This window comes from Hyperolius riggenbachi, chromosome 9 (genome assembly GCF_040937935.1).
Source record: "Hyperolius riggenbachi isolate aHypRig1 chromosome 9, aHypRig1.pri, whole genome shotgun sequence".
In the NCBI taxonomy this organism is placed as follows: domain Eukaryota; kingdom Metazoa; phylum Chordata; class Amphibia; order Anura; family Hyperoliidae; genus Hyperolius; species Hyperolius riggenbachi.
In genome coordinates, this window is record NC_090654.1 from 219,270,994 (window position 1) to 219,292,872 (window position 21,879).

The 21,879-nt window shown below is 43.3% G+C and overlaps 1 protein-coding gene across 4 annotated transcripts in view; it reads right to left on the reverse strand.

Annotated features, from left to right (window-relative positions):
* The window catches only part of TTC6 (tetratricopeptide repeat domain 6), a 201,699-nt gene that overhangs the window by 59,518 nt on the left and 120,302 nt on the right, over positions 1–21,879 (reverse strand). For all 4 annotated transcript variants that reach the window (XM_068254020.1, XM_068254019.1, XM_068254018.1 and 1 more), the window contains exons 20-24: positions 19,412–19,488; positions 14,091–14,242; positions 12,041–12,172; positions 1,768–1,917; positions 335–475 (exon numbers count right to left, since the gene is read on the reverse strand). In XM_068254020.1, coding sequence (XP_068110121.1) covers positions 335–475; positions 1,768–1,917; positions 12,041–12,172; positions 14,091–14,242; positions 19,412–19,488 — 652 coding nt within the window. The remainder of the gene's footprint in view (positions 1–334; positions 476–1,767; positions 1,918–12,040; positions 12,173–14,090; positions 14,243–19,411; positions 19,489–21,879) is intronic.

Genomic DNA, 21,879 nt, shown 5'->3' on the forward strand with positions numbered 1-21,879 from the left:
TGGGGTGCCAACAATTTCAGCCATAACTGTGTGTCGTTACAATTCTTCTTTAATGGCTGTGTCCGTTTACTAATTACTTTATACTGAAAGTGCGATTATGCTTTTCTTGATATAGCTTTGACATATTTTCACAGCATATTTACTGAGTACATTGAACATTGCCCTCAGAGAGGCTCATGATCTAATGTTCCTATTTTGGTCATAGTCTTATATCCCTTCCATAGTGTAGAGAGAATAATACTGAACATCAATATACTTGGCATAGAAGCCCCCGTGGCACAAGCACTTACACAAAGAAAAGCTTAGCGAAGTATCACTTGTGAAGAGGTCTCACCTTTATGTAGTACTTTAATGCTCCTCTGTAGAGATAAGCTCTTACGCTGTGTGGCTGGACTTTGATTGCAGCATTGCAGTTCATGATGGCTTTGGAGTATCTCTTCTTAAGCCCATAGAACGCTGCTCTGCACAAATAGGCCTGCATTAAAACAGTACATTTTCAAATAAGTGGAAGGTGTACAGATGAGACTAGCACTTATCAGCGAAAGAGCATACTGTGCCTCAGCCACACATGGAACTAATGTTCCTGGTACACTTATGACATCCTGATACAATCACATGTACTGCACTTACAACAACATCCACTTTTATCCCTAATGTATCCCAGCTAACAGCAGAACTGCATGCAAACAAACTTTATTGATTTCTTACATACAGATAAAAAACAGTATATACTGTAGATATTATTAAAAAGTATTTGTTCCAGGCTTGACTTTGGTATCTAGACATACACTGCCTGATAAGCGCCTATCGGGGCATAACTGCAGGGGCACCCAGAGCTTTGAGAGGGCACCAACTACTAACCTTCCCTTCCACCACTAAAGGGGTCCATCCTTCAGATCAGGTGTTTTCATGGCCACACTTGTTATGGGTGTGAAGAATATGATGGCCGCAATTGTTGTATGACCTTTGCAAGGGTCAGGGTCACTAAGGGTAAGCAAGGGAAAGGGTGTGTTTCTCCTATATACTAGACTTCTCTAGTTTCTGAAGGAAAAACTAAGTACCTCGGCTTATACACCGATTGGTTTATATTCAAGTATATACAGTACTTTGTTTTTCTGTGTTGTGTATAGGCAAATGAACCCTACACCAATTCCCATGGGTGGCAGCAGAATACTGGGTTCTCCATTTTATTAAATGGTACCTACAGATGCCAATACATGCCCACTAAGATTTATGATTAAACCCCCCTTTTTGGGGGAGAGAGAACATAGTCCTATTTCCAGCACGAGGACAAGGGTGATTTGCAGGGAGGAGGAGCCTTTGCTGCACCCGGTTGCAAGGTTCCCTTTCCCTCACCTCCACAATGAATAAGGTCATGTATCTTGGTCTAGCTTAGAAGAGGGGGGCTGCATGCACACTGCCCTCCCTTTTTATTCAGGCTCCATGTCTAAATACGGGCTCAAGGTGAAATTGCAGAAGGGGATCCTTTGCTGTTTAAGTGTGTACAGCCACTATTTTAAAGTTTTATTTCCACTTGGGATATGTTCCCACAGGTGTGCTGACCTCCGCAGTAATTTTCATGGCAAACCAAGATGGCCACCCCATAGTAGACTTTGATGCAAGAAGTTGGAATTGCAATTCAAGTCAGGTTTCCATCAGAAATTAGATGGCACCAACAGAGATCCATCAGAATCAGAAACTGGCAATGCCAATGATCTCTAGTAAGACTCAAACATTTTCAGTATAGTAGCATAAGAGTTGTTTTACCTGGAAGTGCTCTGGGTCAATCTCAAGAGCTCTGTTGAAGTCCTGCACACAGTTAGCCTGCTGTAGACCCATACGACACAATCCTCGCTGATAATAAGCATTGCAATAACCAGATCGGGCTTTTACAGCACTTGTTAAAGCCTCGAGTGCCTAAAATAAGAGAATGAATCAAAGGGTAAACCATCCAAAGTACTCTGTGAGTGTGCAAAAACCGTGTACTCACTTGGAAAACCTCTTTATTTTATATATTACAGGTAGTCCCCGACTTACGAACGCCCGACTTACGAATGACCTGCTGATACGAACGGCATAGATTCTGTGTTTCCATGGGATCAAGTCCAAAAAAAAATCGGACTTAAAATATTTAAAGAAAAAATGTCTTTTAAACTTGTATAAGCCGGTACAAAGGGTAGAGGTGACACAGAGAAGGACACTGGAGGCACAGGGCGGGCACAGAGGAGGTACAGGGGACAGAGATGGCACAATGTTCTGACTTAAGAATAGATTCAGGTTAAGAACGAACCTACAGTCCCTATCTCGTTCGTTAACCGGGGACTACCTGTATTTTTATTATTCTATCATTTTATTTTTACCCAAGCAATTACCGGTATATTGCAGGTGGTGGTCGAAATAATCTGATAACCACTTTAGTGATGCTATCATAATTTCGCTACTTATTCTCTTATTGAATGTTTCCTTCAATGCTGCTTATTTAATAAATAATTTAATATATAATTTAATAATACTGTGATAAAAACCTATATTGGGGGCACCTATACCTGGCTACTTATACTGGAGGCATCTATGCTTGGCTACCTATACTGGGGTCACATAAGTCTGGCTACCAATACAGGGGGCACATATGTCTGGCTACCTATACTGGGGGCACCTATACCTGGCTACCTATACTGGAGGCACCTATGCCTGGCTACCCATACTGGGAGTACCTATGCCTGGCTACCTATACTGGGGACACCTATGCCTGGCTACCTATACTGGGAGTACCTATGCCTTGCTACCTATACTGGAGGCACCTATGCCTGGCTACCTATACTGGGGGAACCTATGCCTGGCTTCCTATACTGAGGGCACCTATGCCTTGCTACCTATACTGGGGGCACCTATGCCTGGCTACCTGTACTGGAGGCACCTATGCCTGGCTACTTATACTGGAGGCACCTATGCCTGGCTACCTATACTGGGGGCACCTATGCCTTGCTACCTATACTGGGGGCACCTATGCCTGGCTACCTATACTGGAGGCACCTATGCCTGGCTACCTATATTGGGGCACATATGTCTGCCTACCTATACTTGGGGCATATCTGGACACCAGTACTGGGGGGAAGCTTATACTAAGGGGACCCCTGGCTACTTGTACTGGGGACCACCTATGGCTAACTCAAACTGGGGGTTGGGGGCATACTGGGAACTGCAAAATACTGATACTATTTCATTCTTTTTATTTTAAGGATTTGGGCAGTATTATTATAGTATACAGTATACTTTAGTCATATGCTGCACCTCAAGTCTGAGTTATACAGTATAAGTAAAGCAATTGGTGGTAGAAAGCCAAGTAAAACTGTCACCCTCCATAAAAATCACTTACATTTTTGTACATTTAAACAGCATATACAGCTTACAAAAAAGAACTTCAAGAAAATAAATATACTAAACTAAAACATTAGTGAACTGGAAAAACAGGAATGTGAATGGGTTTTAAGGTTCATTTAAAATGAAGCTGATTCATATTTTTAGTACTAACTGACAGCATTCATTATGGAATGGTATGGAAGGGGGGAGACTGTATTGAAAGAAAGTCATCTGTAGTCACTGCATATAAGAAGTGTGGATTTCTCATTTCCTGACACTGATAATCATCATGAGCAGTGTGTGGATGTAACTCTGGTCATATACTTTACTGCACTGTCCATGGTATCAGTGATAAGAATTAATGAATCATTTGGAGAAGAACAATTACTGATCAGAGCACACAAGACAACCGGACAGAAGCCACATGCCCTCCACTCAAGATAGCATCCTCTGCCAGCTTGTTCCTTCCATTTCATAAGACATTATTTATATGCAAAGACTGTTACTTCGCCCATACAGCGAAAAACAACATACGGTAATAATTATGTGAAGAAATAGCTTTATCATACTGCAAAATTTCCATGTAACCATGGCAGTTCCAGAGAGGATCTGAATATCAATTTAACTGAACAGCACCATTGTATGTTAGCCATCATAAGGCATAATGAATACGGCACATACATGGATTACAGAAATCAAGATATAAATAAGACCTCTGTGAACTGTAAGACATTCCGCTTTCAGTGACTGCCACCGTAGGTAGGCAGCAAATGGAAGTCCCAGATATCCACTCTGGTAAGACACAATTCCTAAAGTGGACATGCATTGTTTACAGTTCATATATAGTAGTGAAGGAGCTACTCTTTGTGCTTATCAATAACTTTCAAGGATCAAAGGCATTAGAGAGACCAGGAGCCCAATGGTGCAGTATCGTTAGGTATCGAATGGTGTGATACCCTGTTTCTCCAAAATTATTAATAAATCCCCTAAAAAGAAGTCCTAGCAGGAATTTCAAAATATAAACCCTACCCCAAAAGTAAGCCCTCGAGGCAGTAAGGGGAAAAAGTATGGTAACTTGTGTTATTACTGGAGCCCATGGTCTAGCAGGCAGGACCATGGCTCAGTAATTGGGACAATCACTGCGCTCGCTGCTACTTAGTGAGTGCAGTGATTGGCCCAATAACGGAGCCATGGGTCCAGCCTGTGAGACCAACTGCTCCAGTAGAAACACAAGTTGCTGTACTTCTTCCCCATAGGCTGTAGCTCAGGGACACAGCAGCATGGAGCTAGGGGAAAGAAGAGGATGCCTGGGGATATCGAAGGACATGGGGGACAGCGCAGCATGAAGTTGGGGTAAGAGGAGGATGGACAGCGGAGGGACAGGGGCACACAAGAGGTGGATCCAGCAGAGGAAGAGGCAGCACAGTGGGGAAGGCAGGAGGACACACAGCACAGGAACTTGTGTGTTCATAGATATATAAGATATCCCCAGAAAATAAGCCCTGGCACATCTTTTGGTGCAAAAATTAATATAAGACACTGTCTTATTTTTGGGGAAGTACGGGTACAATAGAGTTGCTTTACACTCACAAACGGGGGTTGCAACCAGGCGCGTAGCTGGGGGGGGGGGGGTGTCGGGGTAGGTCAAGTGCCCCCAGGCGCCGGGTCCCCAAGGGCGCCCAGCTGCGCCAGACACCCGGACATTAATGGAGGGGACAGCGAGGGAGGGAAAGCACCCTAAGGTGAGGGAAGGAGGGGGGAGATGGCCCCCCTTCCCTACCGCTGCTCACAGCTCTCCTTCTTCTCTGCGCTGCTCCCCTCCTGCTGGGGAGCCAGGGAGGGGGACGCCTGGCTACCTACGCTCAGCACATATACCCCTGCCTACATATACTGGGCATATATACCCCTGGCTACATATACTGGGCACATATTATACCCCTGGCTACATATACTGGGCATATATACCCCTGGCTACATATACTGGGCACATATTATACCCCTGGCTACATATACTGGGCATATATACCCCTGGCTACATATACTGGGCACATATAACCCTGACTACATATACTGGGCACATATACCCCTGACTACATATAATGGGCACATATTATACCCCTGGCTACATATACTGTGCACATATACCCCTGGCTACATATACTGGGCACATATACCCCTGGCTACATATACTGGGCACATATACCCCTGACTATATGTAGCCAGGGGTATATATGCCCAGTATATGTAGTCATGGGGTTATATGTGCCCAGTATATGTAGGCAGGGGTATAAATGCCCAGTATATGTAGGCAGGTGTATATGTTCTCACTATATATAGCCAGGGGTATATGTCCCCAGTATATGTAGTCAGGGGTATATGTCCCCAGTATATGTAGTAAGGGGTATATGTCCCCAGTATATATAGTCAGGGGTATATGTAGCCAGTTGTATATGTGCCCAGTATATGTAGTGGGGGGTATATGTCCCCAGTATATGTAGTCAGGGGTATATGTGCCCAGTATATGTAGCCAGGGGTATATGTGCCCAGTATATGTAGCCAGGGGTATATATGCCCAGTATATGTAGCCAGGGGTATAATATGTGCCCAGTATATGTAGCCAGGGGTATATATGCCCAGTATATGTAGCCAGGGGTATAATATGTGCCCAGTATATGTAGCCTGGGGTATATGTGCCCAGTATATGTAGCCAGGGGTATATATGCCCAGTATATGTAGCCAGGGGTATAATATGTGCCCAGTATATGTAGCCAGGGGTATATATGCCCAGTATATGTAGCCAGGGGTATAATATGTGCCCAGTATATGTAGCCAGGGGTATATGTGCCCAGTATATGTAGCCAGGGGTATATATGCCCAGTATATGTAGCCAGGGGTATAATATGTGCCCAGTATATACTGGGCACATATTATACCCCTGGCTACATATACTGGGCATATATACCCCTGGCTACATATACTGGGCACATATACCCCTGGCTACATATACTGGGCACATATACCCCTGACTACATATACTGGGGACATATACCCCCCACTACATATACTGGGCACATATACAACTGGCTACATATACCCCTGACTATATATACTGGGGACATATACCCCTGACTACATATACTGGGGACATATACCCCTGACTACATATACTGGGGACATATACCCCTGGCTATATATAGTGAGAACATATACACCTGCCTACATATACTGGGCATTTATACCCCTGCCTACATATACTGGGCACATATAACCCCATGACTACATATACTGGGCATATATAACCCTGGCTACATATACTGGGCATATATACCCCTGGCTACATATACTGGGCACATATTATACCCCTGGCTACATATACTGGGCATATATACCCCTGGCTACATATACTGGGCACATATAACCCTGACTACATATACTGGGCAAATATACCCCTGGCTACATATACTGGGAACATATACCCCTGGCTACATATAATGGGCACATATTATACCCCTGGCTACATATACTGGGCACATATACCCCTGGCTACATATACTGGGCACATATACCCCTGGCTACATATACTGGGCATATATACCCCTGGCTACATATACTGGGCACATATACCCCTGGCTACATATACTGGGCACATATACCCGACTACATATACTGGAGACGTATACCCCCCACTACATATACTGGGCACATATACACCTGGCTACATACACTGGGCACATATACCTCTGGCTACATATACTGGGGACACATACCCCTGCCTACATATACTGGGCACATATACCCCTGGCTACATGTTCTGTGGACATCTCTACCCCTGGCTGTCACAGAAGAGCCGTGAGAAACATGGGCGAATTGGAAGGATTCGCGCAGTCCAATTTCTGATCGCTTTCTGGCTAAATTTGTGCAGCCATTACAGGAATCAGAACTGACATCCCTGGGGGTTTTTTTTCTTTTTTTTTCTCTTTCCCTCCTTCCACCAAAAGGGCACTAGCCTGCTGCAGAGTGTCCCTGGCTTCAAGCTGTGCTGATGGCCCATCCATCAGGTATAGTTGATAAGCACGATTGTAGAAGCAATCTAGTTGGGGGAAAAGTCAGACACTCTGGCTCCCTCCTAGCAGGGGAGCTGACACGTAGCTGGCTGCCCCAAACTTCAAAGAGCCTTTGCCTGGGAATGACCTGCTATAAATCCCAGAGGTATATCATATTCCATAAACTGCTATATGTGTCATATTTTCTGTGTTGCCAGGCTGGCAGACCCTCCAAACTAACAGAGCATGTTTGGCCCTCTCTGGTGCTGGTTCTGAAGAAGTTTCAGAACATTCTGAGGTAAAGACTGCCAGTTAGGCAGTTTGAAAGTGCCCTGATGATACCACAGGGGTCCCACCCCTCATGTTTGGTATCAGGCTGCTGGGTAAATCGAGACAGACCTGAAAATGGTAGTAAGTCTGCCCTGACCTGTACAGCTCTGTGAGATAGAGCCCATATATGGTTAGATATGATTTCTGGTCCCCAGGACAAGGGGAGGACTAATCTCATATTCTAAGGGAGTGTGTGGCCCCCGCCCTCACTCCCTCCTACTGGATCAGGGGCATAAGAATGGCAGAGGAGACAAACTCAGTGTCCTCCACCCTGAAACATCATCCTGATTTCATCTGTGCCAGCTTGAGGATATGCTGGCATCCACCTGGTCTGAACTCTGAACTTTGATTGAAACCAAGAACTTTACAAGTTTTCCCACAAAAGGACATCTTTCCAGAAACTAAGTATTTTTTTTTTCTCCTCTTTATTTTCATACTGTGTTATCTCATGTCTCAATAATTGTTGATTTTAATAATTTTCTGTATATATTAATTATTTATATTGCCGTGAATAAAGACTTTACCAAAGTCATTCACTGTCCCGCTACCCTATTATTCAGCATACACAGGAACTGAACTCAGATCTCTGAAGAGACGCTACTATTGTTGTTATTAGCCGGACAGAATAGAGTGTGTTAACCGTTTTTATTTGCAGGTCGAGAAATAACCAGTTAGTGAGTTCCTCTGTCTCTGAAAACAGAGGTGGTGGCAGTTATACCCTGAAATAGTGTGTAAAGTTGTAATTACCGTACCTCACAGGCTCCCTTCTGGTCGGGCTGCTGCCCAAGTTCCGTCGATTTCCGTGCACCGAGTGCGACCACAGCTTGCATGATTGGTGTGCTGAAACCGATTGGAAGGCAATTTGGGGTCTGACCACTAGGGCTCCTGTGACACTGGCTACCTGTTCTGGGGACATCTATACTGCTGGCCACCTATTCTGGGGACACCTATAGACCTGGGGCTACCTATTTTTGGGGAACCACTGCTGTCAGATTGAGTGTATTTTGGGGAACTGCTGCCAGGTGAGAGGTGTCTACCATATTAAGGGAGCATTCTGCCTATTTATGTGAAATGCTGTCTATTTATGTGCCTCATGACTGCTGAATTTGTCTTGTTGGGGGCCTCATGGTTACTGAATTTGTCTTGTTGGGGGCCTCATGATTTGTTGGGGGCCTCAAGATCGCTGAATTTGTCTTGTTGGGGGCCTCATGATTGCTGAATTTGTCTTGTTGGGGGCCTCATGATTGCTAAATCTGTCTTGTTGGGGGCCTCATGATTGCTGAGTTGGTCATGTTGGGGGCCTCATGTTTGCTCATGATTGCTGAATTTGTCTTGGAACATGCTGGAAGGTACATACTGAGGGAGGGTGGGTGAGCGTGAGCCTGCTAACCTCCATGTACATTTGGCTCCACCCATAACCACGCCCACATTTATTATGTGGCCACACTCCTTCTCCGCTGAGCGCGCCGCAACCTTCACTTTGTGGGGCGCATTAATAGTCTTTGTCCCCGGGCGCTGAAAACCCTAGCTGCGCTTCTGGTTGCAACAACTTGCAACCATCGTCAGAGCCTGTGGGAAATAACCATCCTTACTCGGTTTTCCATATAAGAGGCACTCACGCTAACACAGTTCTTTACTAAGGCAATGTATTGACATAAAAAACTTGCCAGCACCCACAAAACGCATTGTCCTTTTAAGTGCTTAATAAAATAAATATATTTTCCAATTATATTGGCTTTTTCTTCAAGAGAGGTAAGGTACACACTGCCTCTCAAAGGTACTTTAGTTCTATAGAATTTGCATGTACCGGGCACCTCCACCAGTGTATTATTGTCCTTAATTCTTAAAGTGGAACGCAGCGTGACCAATGCAAAACGGTCGTGGCTTGTCCCCTGTTTGTGCCTGCCACCCGTCTCCACTCCCACAGTGGCCACATTTGGCGAAGTTGTGTACATGGTTTTCCTGGACATTGATGTCTGCTTGCCAAATAAACCACTTGGATTGTGGACGGATGGTGCACGTGTCTTTCTGCATACAAGGAATAACTTCCTAGTGTCTGGTGCATATTTAGGGGCCTGGCTGTCAACTACTCTTAACCCCTTTTCCCGTGTTCATGCTTACTAAACAGGTCAGTTGGCAAGTAGAGAAAGTTAAGTTGGTATCTGGCCTAAGAGTCCATCACACCTTAATCCCTCTCTGAGCTCTAGAACTAGCCCTGCTGAAGAAGCAGTTATATTCCCTGAAACAGAATATCTTCTGCATCCCTGATCCCCATAAATAAAGAATAACAGCCAAGATGTCTGCTCATACTCTGATTTGTATCGTCTATATGAAGACTCTGCCATCCCATAGACTGATTGGGATGATATGTATTAAAAATGTCTGACCTGAAGAATTACAGGCTCAAGAGAAGACATCTCTAGAGGGTCATAATATCACATTAAGTAGTGTAATTTACAGAGACGTCTGACCTTCTGTGTGACCTTGTATTACAGTAAAGATTCTGAATAGTGATGATCGTAATCTGCTAATTATGATTACGTAAAATTTCACATACATTTTCACAATTACGGCCATACATAATCACGATTTGGAAACTCAACTGATCTTGTGTTTTCCATCCGTAATTTCATGCTAATAGCAAATCATACATGCTATCATCACCAAACTTACTACATACAGTATGTTAAGGGGAATAGTGGCAAAAAATGTTTTACTTTCCACTATTCTCCATAAAGGAGTAATGTGGAGGGCTCATAGGAAAAAGAGTTGAACTTACCTGGGGCTTCCAATGGTCCCCCGCAGACATCGTGTGGCTGCACAGCCACTTGCCGATGCTCTGGTACACCAGGAGCGTACTGCGCAGGAGCTGTCCTGCGCCGGCATAGTATGCTCCCGCTGACCTCAGCAGGAGCTAGGGCAAGGCCGCACAGGCACTGTAAAGCTGCGACTTTGAAATGGCAAATTCTGGAAGTTAACAGCAACGGGGACCGGAGCATCAGTGAGTGGCTGCGCGGGCACAGGACGTCTGCGGAGAACCATTAGAAGCCCCAGGTAACTTCAACTCTTTTTCCTACGAGCCCCCTACTGTAATCCTTTAATATACTCAGCAATTTTGGTGATGACACCAAGGGCTTGATTCACAAAGCAGTGCTAACTGTTAGCACGCTTGTGAAAAGCCCCTCGATAAAATCAACTTGCGCGCAAAGTCTCGCGCGCAAAACTTTGCGCGTGCACAGCGTGGTGCGCGCGAAACGTCGCACTGCGATGCGACGATAACAGCACATCCTATAAGGTCGCATGGGATGCGACCTTAACATCACGCTATGCAGGACTTGGCGCGCGATCTTATTGTTAAAACGGTGCTAACCTAGTTAGCACCCTACTTATCATTCCCAAAGTCTTTAGGCGTGCAAACTAGGTCAACACCGCTTTGTGAATCAAGCCCCATATATGGAGGCTTTGCTATTGACCCCTACTTGCGGCAAAAAATTATGCGAAAATGTGATATTACGGTTGTTAATTACTTTTGCATAAAAAATTAAAGTGGACCTGAACTCTTTCACAGGACAGAAGGAAAACATAGAGAAATGTACCCTGTCTAATTCGCCCTCATCTGTGACTATTCACAAGTTGTAATTTGATCTCTCACCTATGTCAGCTGACTGCCACGGCAGAGAAGCTAATTGTATGTCTGCTTCCATGAAAGCAGGAAATAGACAAACTGCAGATTTCTAGCAGGATTTGTATCAGCTGTAACAAAGAAATGTTTTTCTTTAAAGGGTATTATGCTGTTGTGTATCTTTTAGAGCAGAGAGGAAGTTCTGAGTTCAGGTCTGCTTTAATTAATAGTTTTTCCCAAAATTTTGCATTAGGAGTTTGCATCAAAATTGTGAATTACGATGTGAAATTACAATTTTGTTAATCTCGTGCTCATCTCTAGCTCTGAACAGGTATAATGTGTCCTGTGTATGTGTTATTGCGCTACGTATCTAAGCCTGTCGTGCACATTTAATTGTCACCTCAAACAGCTGCTAAATATTTTATAATACACTGCAGTGTTTTCTCTCTGCATTAATCACTTTAGCCAATTACAATTTCACAGACAGAACTTCATAACCGGCATTTTTTGACCTGCCACTGCGGTGTTAATGTATTCCTAATAAACACTTGAGATGCAGGTGCGAGAGAAGTGCTATTCTTCATGAGGTAAGTGTGACTTATGTAGTTATGCAACTGCGTCGCAGACTTTTCCAACCAAGCGAGACCACGACCCAGACAGTGAAGTGGCTGCGCGCTCCACTCACCTGTAAGAACTTGAACTGCTCCATGTAACAAAGGCCCAGCAGGTAGAAGACTTCTGCTCTGTCAGAAGAGGATGATCTCTCCTCTAAATGCTGCAGTAATTCCAGAGCCTTTCTGAAGCTCTCTGCTGCATCCTGTTAAATTACAACAAAAAAAATCAATTACGCAAATCAAATCATATTATGAAATGCAGAATGAACTGGAAATATTCGGTAAGAAGGGAAAACAACAACAACATGGAAGGAAAAGGCCATAGTTTCCTCTGTTGTGACACTGAAGATTCGCTAGTGTCTTTTTCCAACTCTGTGCTGCCCAGAGAAACCCCTAAGTACAGCGACCCATACCCAAAATGGCGTACATGGCATTTGGGCGCAGGGATTTTTGGTGCAGGATGAGCTGAATGCCGCACAAATTCGAGGTAGTGTTAAATACTATTCCCCCTTCGAGTAGTAGCAACTCGGAGGAGAAGTAATTTGGGGTCCGGCAACTGCCAGATCACCTAATTACCCATGCGAGGGGTGGGGACTATAGCATTACTACTATAACTGCGCCTAGTTTCGGCAATACACAGCGCGCGGTGGGCACCAAAAAGCCCTGTTTCTCCCAAAATGGCCACTACAACCTCTGATCACAGATCTTCCTACTGTGTACATCATAGCATAGTAAGAGCACGGCAGCTTTGTCTGAAAAGCAGGGCTGGCCCTACCATAGGGGCAACCTGGGCCATTGCCGCAAGGCCCCTGAACACTGCCAGCCCCCCCCCCCCCCCAGCCTGTGCTCTGCAGGGCCTTGCACAGTTTTCAGCAGCACAGCAACTCACCTGCCCCGGTGGGTTCACTCCTCCATCAGTTCATGCTCCCTGTCTTCATCTCCACTGCCCACATCTTCTCAGTGACATGCCGCATGTCATGATGTAATAACATGCAACGGGTCACCAAGAAGAGTTGCCCCTGTGAGGACGAAAATCACAGCGCACAGACTAATGGAGCAGTGCGCCAGCTGGGACAGGTGAGATACTATACCACCAAAAACAATGCAGTGGCCTTGGGGAGCACAATAAATTTGGGGGGCCTTGCAGCCAGCTCGGGTACCCTGAGGGTGAATTTGCTGCAAGGGAGCCCCAGGTTATTTTGCCACTGGGCTCCGTTGTAGCTAGAACCAGTCCTGCTGAAAGGATCTGTTAGCCTCTCACCTTGGCCTAGGCTGTACAGTACTCACCAGAACTTCATCATATGTATAACGTCCTTATTGCTGCACTCCGGCTCAAGCTGACAATGTTTCAATAAGAAATTCTGTCACTGGTGTACTCCTTTTGACGGGAAGGAAGTGTGCTGTCGCTCTTTTATTGCTTACAATAGAGTAACCAAGCAGCTCGAGGTGACCCAAACCACTAGGAAAGAATAGGGGACTAAAAGAGACTGAAAAGCCCTTTTACTATCCCATAGAGCCATATCAATCCCTGCCATGTACCGAGGAGGACAAAAAGTGGGGTTGATGTGGCTCTGTAAAATTTAAAGCTATAGCCATTGTATACACCAGCGGTTCTGGATGCAAGCCTGGCTACAGGGGCATAGAGACATAATTTGCATATTCAGTAGCGGTGCATTGTGGGTAAACACAGATGTTCACAGCTGAGTTATCTCAAGTGCCTTCTGTTTTAAGAAGGCAAATCACACCAAGCTGTTACTGCTTACAGTTATGGACATTTGAAGCTCTCAAGGGCCACACAAAATGGCAAAAAAAAAGCCGCATTCAGCCTTGTGTTTGACACCTGTGTTCTAGATTTTAAACCAAGACAATAATATACAATTGTTACAACTAATTTAAATCTAAAGAGTGTCCAACCTACAGAGCTTGCTGGTAATACTTGGTAAGGATCGAGAATTTGGATTGCTAATCATATGATGCTAGTTAGTGAAATAAGTATTTTAATCGAGCTTTTAGGCAGCTTTGTAATTCTGTAGATAATGAAATATCCTTATTTTATCAGTACATTTTTTTCACATTTACATAAATGACAGTGGCTTTTCACAAAGCAGGTAATACATTCACCTTGTTCTTCTTTGCCTTCATCTGGATTTTTCCTAAGAGGATAATTAGGGCCGGTGCTGGTTTTTCTTTACTGGCAGAAACCAAACACTCGATGGCATTGTTGTACTGATGGCGGAATGACTGGACCAGGGCATGCTGAACAGGCGAGGACCCTGGAGAATGCATAATCTATGAAGCCAAGTACATTACACACACTGGAGAAACGTACAGCTACCATTTGTATGCACTGTATATATGTGCAGTGTAGTGTAAATTTACAGTTATAAACGGAACAAACTAAATGAATACTACCAAAAGAAAAATCTAAAAATACATCTACAAAGAACAATAAAGGAGAATATTGGGCTTTTCCCTGCAATATCTGTACTTTTACACTGTTAACCCTTGTAGTTATAGACATGGGGGCATATTGACTAAACTACGATAAAATTTACATACAGAGACATAACACACATTACGCAACATGTGAAACTCACATTAGGCACACGATGTGTATTGTGCTTGTGTAAAGGGTGTTAACTGATAACATCCATGGGGACGAAGGGACTCTGTGTCTATCTCTCACTATATGAGGGGGGTCTGAAGGGCTGCAGAGCAGTGAGCGCCGCTCAGATTGTGGCAGGCAGCTCCACTCGACATAGCCCTTGGACAGACCTTTCTGGCCTTTCCTGTCTTTCTCTCGTCGATGTGCAATGTGTTCTATGTAAGGTATGCTTAATGCTTAATGTCTGTCTACTGTAATTGTTTTTAACTTGTGTAATGCTTAACGTTTGTCTACTGTACCATCACCGACCCTGCTTGTGCCAAAAATAATTCAGGGTACAACACACCGTTGTACTTGGCGAAATAAATGATTCTGATTCTGAGAGTAACGTGTCAGACACGCAAGTAACGCAAAATGTATACAGTGTGCCATTTGCACTGTGTCCGAAAATAATTATGTGCGCTGTCTCAGCATGTACGGTAAATTTTAAAGTACACCCAAACTGAGAGGGATATGGAGGTTTCCATATTTATTTCCTTTTACATAATACCAGTTGCCTGGCCTCCTGCTGATCATCTTGACTGCAGTAGTTTCTGGAGCACACCTAATAAGCATGCAGCTAATCTAGTTAGTCTTCCGTCAGAAACATCTGATCCTCATGCTTGTTCAGGGTCTATGCCTAAAAGTATTAGAGGCAGGTGATCAGCTGGACAGCCAGGCAACTGGTATTGTTTAAAGGTAAATAAATACAGCAGTCTTCATATGCCTCTCAGTTCAGGTCTCCTTTAACATCATTTAGCGAATACACTTCATGTTGTGCTACTACTGCCAAAACTGTAGTAAGTAAAGTAACCTTGGCTGAACTTACATGAATCTATCGCACCAACGCAAGCACAGCCCCAGACTGAGACTGGCCTTGTAATGGATCTGGCACTGTCCTTCATACGGATGAATATAGGGAATGAACAGCATTTAAAGAGACTCCGTAACAAAAATTTCATCCGGTTTTCTTCCATCCTACAAGTTCCAAAAGCTATTCTAATGTGTTCTGGCTAACTGCAGCACTTTCTGCTATCACAGTCTCTGTAATAAATCAACTTATCTCTCTCTTGTCAGACTTGTCAGCCTGTGTCTGGAAGGCTGCCAAGTTCTTCAGTGTTGTGGTTCCGTGATGCATCTCCCCCTCCAGGCCCCTCTCTACACACTGCCTGTGTATTATTTAGATTAGTGCAGCTTCTCTCTGCTCTCTTATCTTTTACAAGCTGGATAAATCCTCCTCTGAGCTGGCTGGGCTTTCACATACTGAAGAATTACATACAGGCAGAGCTGTCTGCACTCTGCAGGAAGAAACAGCCTGACACTTCAGTGGAAGATAGCTGCAGAGGGAAAGAAACACACAAATGATTTCTTGAGATTAAAAAGGAAGGCTGTATACAGCCTGCTTGTGTATGGATGGATTTTCTATGTGTACATCAACCTACTTCCTGTTTTGGTGGCCATTTTGTTTGTTTACAAACAAACTTTCTAACACTGTTTTTAACCACTTTTAATGCGGCGGGGAGCGGCAAAATTGTGACAGAGGGTAATAGGAGATGTCCCCTAACGCACTGGTATGTTAACTTTTGTGCGATTTTATCAATACAGATTCTCTTTAAGATTATTCTACTTTTTATTATTATTACTATTATGTATTAATATAGGACAGCCTTCTCCAAAGGACTTTACAGAGTCTATAGCCATGTCACTGACTTCCTCAGAGGAGCTCACAATCTAATCCTTGTCATAGTCATTAACTTAGTTAATGTTTAATATTTAAAGAGTACCTATAATGGAAAAAAAGAGCATCTTGGGGGTACTTACTTCTGGAGGGGGAAGCCTCTGGATCCTAATGAGGATTCCCCGTCCTCTCCTGCAGCTCTAATCCAGCACTGGCAGCTTCCAAAAATCCACCAACAAGCTTGTGTGGGCTCCAGGACCATAACAATCCTAGCGCACTTGCGGCTTTTGTTCAGGCTCAGGTGGCAATAGCTGCATCTGTTCTACTGCATAGGCACAAGGTGTCTGCGCAGTAGAGTGGATCCAATCTGGTTTGGCTATTTCCGCCTGAGCCTGAAAAAAAGCCACAAGTGCTCCTGCGCGAGGCTCTCACAGGACTGTTATGGTCCTGGATGGTTCCAGGGGTCCCGGAGCAGGATCGAGAGGACAGCGGAGGATGGGGGAAGCCTCATTAGGATCCAGAGGCTTCCCCCTCCCGTTGTAAATACCCCAGGGGCTCTTTTTCTCCCTACAGGTTTATCTGTAGGATTCTTGGGATGTGGGAGGAAAAGGAAATGCCCAGAGGAAGCGTGTCGTAACACGGGAAGAACATGCACACTCAACGCAGATAGTGTCCTGGGCCAAATTCAAAACCTGGAGCTAAGGATGATCAATGAGATGCAAATTTCTCATTGCATTCAAATTTCATGTAAATTATATGCAGCTTGAAATTGGACCAATCAGAATAACTTCCTGACAATTTTGATTGGTCCGCATTCAAGCTGCATAGCATTTACATGAAGTTTGAATGCAAAGAGAAATGATTTGTATCTCATTGATCATCCGTGCCTGTGGCCTCATCACCTTATATGTAAGGCATCAGTTATCACACAGCAATGATGCCATTTATTAGTCAACTAACCGGACAGAAAAGGCAAAATTTCACAACCATTCAGGCTTGTTTCTGCTAGATGTGTTTTTCCTCCCACAGAAATGCATTAGACTGTCAGCCTATGTTAATCAATGAACTCGTTCACATCTCATGAGGCTTTCCACTGCATATTTCACACATGTGTTTTAATATGTATGCGCGCAAAAATGCATAGCACAAGATGGAAACATAGATTTGATGTCAAGCAAGATACAACACTAAACCCGAAAACCTAGTTGGTTTCAAAATCTTGCTTTTTCAGTTTGTATCATTATTACTCACAAAAATATTGTATCTCAGCATAAAAATTGTAACAGATTACACTTAAAAATTAGAGTTATAAAGTATCTCCAGTGGTGATATCATAAGTGATCCAGCAAACCCGGGCTGGATTTTTTTTGAAGATATATATTCAAGCTTATGTATACATGATTAATTATGTTTTAACCACTTCACCACCAAGGGGCATTTACCCTTATGGACCAGAGCAATTTTAACCTTTCAGCGCTGCTCCCATTACTTTGCCAATATCTTAAAGTGATCTGAAAGTCAGCATTTCTACTTAGCACCAAAAGATTCCTTACAGATTTAAAGCTACTATCCCAGAAAAAAATTCTAGCAGAACATCACTGAAATGGTTAAACAAAGCACTTTGTCCTGCTATTCAGCTTCAAATCCACATCCAAACTTGAGATAACAGTATCTTTTTTACTTGTTTAAACACAAATGTATCAACACTGGAATGTAAACAAACACTCTCTGAGAAATGGTCTCTGCTTTAGGCACTCACACGGTTCAGAAAAGCTCATTCGAAGATTTTAATATATAATAAAAAGCAGTTATAATGGAAAAATAATAAAATGCAATGACAGCTTTCAGGGCAAGATAAACTACTCCTTGGAAACTTGTAATTTGTAGACAGACAAGACAGACAATATTACTTGTGCACAAAAGCAAATATGATAACTGTATGAGTAATAAAAAGTAGGAAAACACATTTTTATTGCATGTTATGTCAGAGTTTCAGACCACTTTAATCACTACTTATCACAACAAAATTATCTATATCTTGTTTTTTTTTTGCCAACAATTTGGGTGGTGTGTTTTGCTAAGAATTATTTTATTCTAAATGCATTTTAATGGGAATAATAAGAAAAAAAAATGGAAAAAAATCATTATTTCTCAGTTTCTAGCCATTATAGATTTTTAAAATAAAACTGTTTTGTGTCAGTCACTAATTACGTGCCCTTATTTCCAAAAATAGCAGTAATATACCCTCATGACATGCATATAAAAAAGTTGAGTCCCTACGGTAACTATTTATGTATTTTTTTAGAATGTCTTTTTTACATATATACAAATGTTTTATTTTAGTAACTATGGGAGAGTGGGGGAGGTAAGAGGTTAATTGTAATGGGAGATGTATTTATTTTTATTTAATGTAATGTATTAGGGTGTATTTTTACTATTTGGCCACTAGATGCCCTCCACTTTATATTCCTGCATACTGTAAATATGCTTACTGGAAGTAATGTGTTTAAGTTTTTATTTTCAGTTAGTCAATGACTACCGGCATCTCATTTATGCCAGTGATCATTGATTACAGGCACTTTGATCGGTGAATGGGAATTGTGTTACCATTCACTGATCAGTGTACTAATGGGCAGCAACAAGAACACATGCGGGAGCGTGCGGCAGGTGATCGTGGCGAGGTACGTTTGTCTACACTCCTGGAGGCATTAATAACGACCAGCAGGGCATAGATAAGCTGTCTCTGCTGCAGTAAAAAAACCAAAGCTCACTGTTCTAGACAGACTATGACAAGTTCAAGTATCTCCTGAAAATAACCTAAGTACCCCAGGGATACACATTTTACCTGTTGAAAACCTAGGCTCTAGATGTTACATTGACTGTACTGGAAAAGTTGAGTAAACTTGGAAGACTTGAGTACTCTCTCATTTGCGAAAATGTGGGCATCTATCCCAGGAGAATAAAATTACATTACTATATGAAGCGTTGTGGCCCCAAGCTGTGAGGTCTATAAATAAAATCTCATGGATCTTGATGGACATTTGCAGAGCCTGCCCCTTAAAATAAAACACATACAACACTGCAGTAGCTGGTCGACAGTGAGCTGGATAATGGTCATACCTTGAGTCATCTCTGCAGCATGGTGAATGCAAAAGCTGGCCAGGTCATATCTCTTCATCTCGTACAAATACTGTCCCCTGCAGGAGGCAAACATCATAATCACTAATGACCAACATGACCTTTATTTGTTTATAGCAGCAGATTCATAATGAAATGTGACCTTTCAGAGGTGATTATTCTGGCTGTGCCCTGCAGCTCTCATTATAAGAAAATACATGTATGGAGCAGATTATTAGTGCTTTCTCCATGATTCCGGCGTAACCCTCTTGACCTACACTGTATTTTTCAAGCTTCCATGTTAATTAATGAAAACACAAGCAAAACAAAAAGTAATACGCTCCACCATTCGCAATAATAGCCTACAAGAGAAGCTTAATAGACACCTTGTGGTATTTATTTCATGCAGCAATGTGCCTGTAGAAGCCAATTAGAAAGCACACTATATTTACTGCAGAGCTTGTGCCTGTGGGTTTTTTTGTGTAGCTTATTTGAAGGATCTGCAGTGCACCATCTAAATCACAGGTGTGAAACACAAGGCCCGCGGGCATAATCCGCCCCCCCCCCCCCCCCCCCCCCCCCACAGGAGGTTCTCATCTGCATGATTGTAAGTAGTAAAAGAATAGGAGAAAAGTAATCCACGCTGTATACTTGTGTCTGTAACGGTGGTCTTTGACATTTCCAAAGAGATGGCAGGCCACTGCTGATACACTGTATTTTTCAGCATATAAGACGCTCCGGACTATAAGACACACCAAGGTTTAGAGGGCAAGAACCAGAGAAAAAAAAATAAACTCGATGCGTCCATGGTCAAGGGGCGTCTTGTAGATGTTCTCTCCCAATTATTGTGTCCCACTTGTTCCTCATGTGTTCTTCTGTGTCCCCCGGTGTCCTCCTGTGTCTCCCATGTGTCTTCCTGTGTCCCCTTCTGTCGCCCATGTGTCCCCCTTTGTTCCCCATGTGTCCCATGTCTCCTTCACTTCCCCATTTTGCCCTCCTCTGCTCCAAATAAGTCGGGGACTACCTGTATTTGGCATAAGATGCAGTGACTTTTTCTCCCCATTTTTGAGGAAGAAAGCGTGCGTCTTATATTCTAAAAAATAAGGATATGTACATGCATGTCATTTTTTGACTTGTGCACATATGTACCATTTCATCTTTTTTCATTAACTTCTTGGTGGGCTGACAATATATTTATGTGACAGTGCCCATCCTTAATTTGTTTCATTTTTCCTCTAAATAAATGCAACCTCCCCATCTCATATGGCAATTTGTTGTAATGGTCTCCTGTTTGCACTCATTCACTGCACGCATTTAAAAGCAAGGCATCTTTGCCAATACCTCGAAAGCTGCAAGCAAGCATTCTTTTTAATCGAAACAGCTGTTAGTGGTTTGGAGCTGCCACCCCCTCCACTGGACTGGGTATCTCACAATAAATATGCAACTAGTTTGCTGTGAGCAGATTTGTGGAATACAGTACACAGCACAGGTTGCTGCTCTCCATTGCCACCTTTCTTTTACTGCAAATGATAGCTCACTGCTTTCACATTCAGAGGCAGGGGCGTAACAATAGACCCTGCAAAGGATGCAGCTACAGGGGGGTCGAGAAGCCACAGGGGGCCCTGTGGTAGGAGAAGTTTCTTTTCCCTGTCTTGAGAGACTGACAACTATGGGTGTGGAGAGAAAAAGCTTTCTGCTCTCTGCACAATTGTTCTAATGACTGCATCTGCTCAGCCACTGATAAGGAATCAAACAAAGTTTTTTAGACAAAGATTTGTAGACAGTATTCAGTGTGCAGCAGTATCTTGTGTACAGCCTTTCTACCTCTCCCCAAGTGCTGTGTACTGTAGTGATGCTGGAGAAGTCTGCAGAGCCAGTTGTGCTTCATCAGAGATGGACAGAGTGAGTGTAATAAGAAGCCGAGGCTGGGAGCACACTCATCTGTCGGTTTTCTGTACTTTCTGTACACCATGTGTGTCTGTATGTGTGAAAACATACACGTGTTATCACAGAGGCTTCACTGCTGTCTGTTTTTATCTGCATTGGGAAAACACATTTGAATGTGCACTAGCCAGTTTAATAACATTGGTTTTCAGTTTTCCTGCACAGAAAGCGAGGGGGGAGGGAGTCCATCCAAAGTTTTGCGGGGGGGGGGGGGGGGGGGCGCCAGTGATTTCTGGTTACGCCCCCGTTCACAGGAGTACACCAGTGTAGGGGCCTCAGTAAGATATTGCACCTGACAAAATTTTAATAAATAATGTGGCCCACAACTAAGATGTGTATCAAGCATATGAGACAAAAGATGACGAAGGTCATAATTTTGATTTTCAGGTAAAGAGATATTGAAGCCTTACACATTTGTCATATTGAGTTGAAAGTTGCTGAGTGAAACATATCTATATAACTCTTCGGGGCCTGTGTAGAAAAAGCAGAATCAGGAAACAGATCACCACTTTTTTTAACTAAAATTC